Here is a 6055-nt window from a genome sequence, read left to right on the forward strand (position 1 = left end):
AAAGGATCACTATCTCCAGGATCAAGATGGTTGGCACACCTAAAAATTTTCACTTCAACACAGTGTATTCGGTTTGAAACTGGCCACAGCCAGCTTTATTGTCTTCATACATGAAAAGCCGTTTTTACAAAACCGTTCAAAATAAACCCATGCCATAAAATATCTCTAGTAATAGAATCCAGCATCTAAAAAATTACCTCGGGAAAGAGTATCGGGGAGTTCTGAAAAACATATAGAATCAAAGGGAGACAGACCATCTTATCATAATCGCTCTAGCCCCAAGCGAGAGGGGGAGATGCTTCCAAGAGGTGGCCTTATCTCTCAGTTTTTTAATTAAGGGTACAACATTCAACTGGATATAATCTTCTAGTGCACAAGCAATTACGATACCAAAATATTTTACCATGCCCTGAATGCTCAATCCTCATAAATTGCTCTTTTGGGCCAAAGTCCCATCCACATCTAAAACAACAGATTTATTAGCATTAATCTTAACACCTGAGAAATTGCCATAATAATTAATCAAGCATAGAACATTTTCTAAAGATTATTCAGGTTGACACATAAATAACATAATGTCATGCACACACAGAATTATCTGTAACTCATGGGCCGAATATTTAAAGCCTGTTATATCCGGTCTAGAGCGAATTGCGGTCGCTAGTGGCTCAATCACCAGAATAAATAAAAGAAGTGATAAAGTGCAACACTGCCCCCTTTGCAATGGAAAGGAGTCTGAGAGCTGCCCATTTATTGCTAACGGCGATTGATATAATATTAGCACCCATGCCGAGAACCTTGGTCCAAAGCGTTCAAAATTAACCGAAAACAATCCCACTCGACATGGTCCAAACGCTTTGACTGCATCAAGTGAAACCATAGCACGGTCAGAGACCACAGAGGGGCACTGCAAGGCCCAAAGCAGTTTTCTAATGTTGTCTGGTGTCGAGCACCCAGGTAAAAACCAGATCTTTATTAATCAGTGTACGAATTACAAGCAATATCCTTTTCGCCATCACCTCATGATCTGTATGTAGCAAAAAGATATTGGTCTATAAGATGCTGGTCCTTTATCATGTTTAGGTATCAAAATTATAGTTATCTCACACATAGATTTGGGAAAGGTAGCCAACTCAAATGCTGAATTATAAATTTCCAGCAGCTCCAGGGCTACTATATCAGCATGTTTAGTATAGAATTCCAAAGGCATCCCATCTGGTCCTGTGGCTTTATTTCTTGGCATATCTTTCAGTGCATCTAGAATTTCAGCAATTGAGAATTGGACTGAGGTCCTAGTTCCATTGTCTAGATTGGACTTCCGAACACAGAGATCTATTGACGTAAAGTGGGTCTTCGGCTCTTAGGTGCGTACTAAGCTATTAACCTTCTGTTGGGCCGCCTTCCACTCCCCCCTCCCCGTAGGGTCGGAGTTCAGTCTCTCCCTCCTAGTATAAAATCACCTTTTAGTATTTTTCCTTTATTTTCAGGAAGTACTTTGTTTATTATGTCCATCTAGGTTCCATGCTAGTTTTAGTCACATAGTCACCCTTTACTTTGGCCATATACCCTTAGAATCAGTCATTGTTTGTATGCCATGTTTTTTATGTATAGCCCCTTGCTCCTACAGCTAGGTATGGATGATGAGAATCAGCTTATTTCATTGCCTAGTTGTTGTGCATAGTTTGTTTTTGTATGCTTCTTTTTATTCTAATTATATGACATGCTATTCTACCCAAATTCATCTTATGCTCCAAAAACTTTAATAAAAACAGTATAAAATAAAAAAAGATCACATTATTGTACTCCATAAAACATGATTTAGGGGTAGAACTGCCTTTAAGAATTGTACTGTGATATCGGATAATATAACTTTATGGAGGAATAAATACATGCAATTAGTGATTATTGAAAAAAAAATCCAACATTGGATTTCTTGTGATATCACAGTCACATGAAATCACATGTACACATGCATTTTAAGTTATCCCCATAGGAATACATTGTACGCGATACATCACAGAATGACCTAACGTTATCACATAAGTGCTAGATTCCTGCATAAGATGGAAAGTCTAGGTTCTCTTTTTACTACAAACCTAGACTCGTTTTCAACTTTCATAAATAAATTTTATGTTTTCGCAAATTCATACAATCTCATAAAATAACTTATTTCTTTAACCTTTGTTAACCAGATATTGCATTTTTGGAAGTCTTAACTGAAGGCTTAAATAAAGTATTGCTTGTACGTGGTGGTGGAAGAGAAGTGATTACCATCTATTCATAACAATCTGATGAGGAGAAAAGTCAAAAGGACACTGCAAAAAGAAGGAACCATTTTCCGAAATATACAAAATAATTTTATTTACACTGTTCTAGTACACTATGAAGCACAATAGAAATAATTGTCTGACATAACACTCTACCAATGTTTATACATCGCAGCAATATATCGTACCAATATATAAAAGGCAAGTCATGTTGCCAATGACTCGCGTCTTCCCTGATTGGCTGTCGCTGTCACATAGTATAACCACTTTAGTCAATTAGTGTCAGGTTCAAGCAGACATATTTAGTGCTAACTGTAACTGAAGCTCATCTGCCTGCATGGACTATTCTAAAGGAAACCAGTCACCAGCGTTGTCACCACATAAGAGAGGGTGCTGTGGGTTTAGTGGTAAAAATGCTGGTAACTGGCTTTTTAAAGAAGGCGGCGCAAGGCAACCCGCTCTTCAACCACACTGGGAGAGTTTACTGCTCAGTAGCCCTCTTCCCCCTCTACTCCTCCGCTAGAGGAAGAGGCGTATTGTGTAGCAGACACACCCAGCGTGGATTACGTTGCACCAGTTGAAGGGTATTAAGTAGGGGGGCTATATCACTATCTTGAGGTCAGTGTGTGGATACAGTCAGTATCAATTTGTATTTTTTGCACAGTGGGCATGCAGGTGACCGTGATGGCATGACCAGGGGACAGAGTGGTGGCATAAAGGGGACAGTGATGACATACAGGTGGCAGAGTGATGGCATATTAGGGGGGCAGACTTTTCTAGAGTCTGTTGTATTGTTTTTAGAAAATGGGCTTTATTGCTAGTATATTAGTAATGACAACGATAATATATTTTAGTATATTACATAAAACTTATCAATTATTGTTGAGAATTACTGAGAATATGCAAAGGCAACCAAAAGTAAATTTCCTAAAACCAAAAATGTTTTATATTCACTGGTAATATTATTTTTTTTAGCTGTTAGTGTTCTGTAATGCAGCAATCTGCCATAATTGTGAAAATTGTCACATTTTATATTTTGTCTTAATTTCAATTATTATTTTTTTGTAGCAATTATGTATAATATAGAGGGAAGGTATGTACTGCTGGTATCATGGATTTATTCTGACAAAAATAGTTTTGAAATACTGCACATTAATAAAAAAGTAATTTGCTTTTGATATGAGATGATTTGATTTTAGTGAAAATACAGCATAAACTTGGAATTAAATTAACTCTGCAGAATCTGCACGATTAGTGTAAATATCATTGACACTCCTTTAACTCAAATAAAAAAAATGAAGCAACTTTGAAAATAGTGTTGATTAAAAATCTCCTACCATTTTGTGTTTACCATCTATGCAGACCATTTTAGCCAGCCATACACGCAAGACCATGATCTGCATCAATGTGGCGGGTCAATAGTCCGTGCCATTGCTCATATAAGCAATCCCACCAGCAACAGAAGAACCTAAACTGGCCCATCGGATAGTAAATTTTTCAAAAAATTTACTCCCTGGGGCTGGCGCAAAGTGGCAAATGATTGGCCGATCATACCATAGACCTGGTTCGGTTGAACACGTTTATGATAATAGTTACGTCTACGGCCAGCTTAAGTTTCATGCAGGCTGGGAAATTTTATAATTTGCCTCTCACTAGGTAATTGGGTATATTGCATGGCGTTTATGGTTTCTAAGTAAAATGTATTCCAGTATAAGTCATGGCTTTTAGGAACAACCAGAAAAAAAGAGAACGATTTTAGCTGTTTGAGATTCAATTGTATTTAGATTTAAGGGAAAGCCATATAAGCAAACAAACCTACTGCAGACTCAATGGGCACTGGAATATAGCTTTTGCTAAACACCAGTAAAGGTTACAGTACTGAATCAATTTGCCTTTATTCACACTATAAGTTTTCCCATTGTCATTCACATCTGCCATTCTCGCTACAATCTTTCTTTTGAAATATGTTTTTATTGAATTTTTTAAAATTATCTAGTCACAGCAAAAGTATCCACTTCAAAAATCAATTTCAAGCAGAAATACAGCAGAAGTGAGCATAAAAAAATTATATATAACAGAACACTGAAACATTTCCAGGTCAAGAAAACGAAACTCATTAAATATTTGCAAGAGGTTACAAGATAGTGTAGATCTCATACTAAAGGAAAAATATTGCATATACATATATAAAAGGAGGAATCTTGAAGTGTACCCGTAAACGTCTAAGTGGGAGGAGGGTCAACCCAAAGATGCCTTTATGCGGCATTCTTACAAAAATCGAACCAGGGTTGCCAAAGGGCCTTTAATTTTGGATGGTTACGTAGCTCTAGGCATGACAATTCTTCCTTTCTGGCTAATTAAGAAACCTTTGACAACCAATGGCTGATTGGAAGCAATGTAGTAGAGACCCAATACAATGGGATAAGGGCTTTTGCCAAACCCAGTAGGAACATCTAAAGGATCCTGGGGAAACTTTTAGGGAGTGGAGGCAACAGGTTCAAAAACATTATGTTCAGAGTGAGTGGGACCGGGTGAGAACAAATGTGTAATAGGAGCGATTGTATTTGGGACCAAAAAGGTATGATTCCGTCACAATGCTGGAATCCTGGTGACAACGCCAGCATAAGGGGCTGCTATCAAGGTACATTTTATGGAGAACAAAGGGGGTTTTGTACCACTTACATACCAACGTATAGGTTGACTCTTGTAGCCGAAAACATCTTGATATTCCAAAAGAGTTTTTAAATAACTTCCTCAAATCCTTCACAGATAGAGATATCAAGTTCCTTTTCCCATGCTCTAATATAAGGCAGAAATATATTATCTAATGAAAAAAGCAATTTTATATATAACATAGAAATCACCTTCCCGAAAGTGGTCTTCGATAGGAGTAGGACTTCTAGTCACGTCACCGAAAGCTCTTGTAGGGGAGATCTAGTAGCCCTTTGTAGTAGTGTTTTAATTTGGAATACGTTAAAAAGTTAGAAGAAAACTCTGGTAGGGATGTTAGGTCAGTGTAGGATTGTACGAACTTATCTTTCAAAATGTGCTAATTTTTAAGCTCTGTAGGAAGAGGAGGTAGACAAGACAGCTATTCGATATCTAGAGAAGAACAAAAGACATAGTGTGCCACATCCTGCGATAAATTAAATCAGACTTAGACGTGCGGGAGCTTTATTTGTATATACGCTGACCTTGTAGGTTGTACAGTCTAGGTACAACACCAGTGCGTGCGTGTCGACAGTTAGTGGTCAGCTGCTGCTGTCCCTGACTGGTGCGTGACCGGTAAGACCGCTGTTTGGAATTAATTATCACCAGGTTATATACAGATTGGGGAATTGAGAGCGGGATATGCAGTTTATTCTGAACTAAGTGCCAAGTGGAGTTACAGGCACTAGTAAGCAAGTTCTTTTTGCTAAAAGGTTTAGATGGACGGGGATCCAACCATAACTTAGATGACAACGGGAGAACTACCATGATCTCCTCTAAGGGCACATAAAGTTTAGGAGATGAGATGTCAAACCAATCTAATACACAAGATATTTGTATGGCCTGATCATAAGAAAGTATGTCAGGAAGTCACATTTCGCCACAGCCTTTGGGGAAAATAAAAGTGTATATGTATATAAGTATATATGGTAAATTTGTGTGCTATAAGCTATTCTTGGCCTAGTGCCACCCCAGAAGTAGTTGGTGAACCTATGGAGGAAAAAAAAAGTGTGGGGGAGCGCGATTGTAAGACGTAAAGAATTTTAGGGAGAATTATAATTTTGAGCAGGTTTATTCTA

At 37.8% G+C, this 6055-nt stretch overlaps 1 protein-coding gene across 1 annotated transcript in view; it reads left to right on the top strand.

Moving 5' to 3' along the window:
• Nucleotides 1–3443, top strand: part of SLC12A7 (solute carrier family 12 member 7) — a 352177-nt gene extending 348734 nt beyond the window's left edge. The window contains exon 24 of the mRNA XM_075826873.1: nucleotides 2193–3443. Coding sequence (XP_075682988.1) covers nucleotides 2193–2284 — 92 coding nt within the window. The 3' untranslated portion in view covers nucleotides 2285–3443. The remainder of the gene's footprint in view (nucleotides 1–2192) is intronic.
• Nucleotides 3444–6055: the final 2612 nt, after the last annotated feature.

The sequence above is a fragment of the Rhinoderma darwinii genome, chromosome 5 (assembly GCF_050947455.1).
Source record: "Rhinoderma darwinii isolate aRhiDar2 chromosome 5, aRhiDar2.hap1, whole genome shotgun sequence".
Classification (NCBI taxonomy): domain Eukaryota; kingdom Metazoa; phylum Chordata; class Amphibia; order Anura; family Rhinodermatidae; genus Rhinoderma; species Rhinoderma darwinii.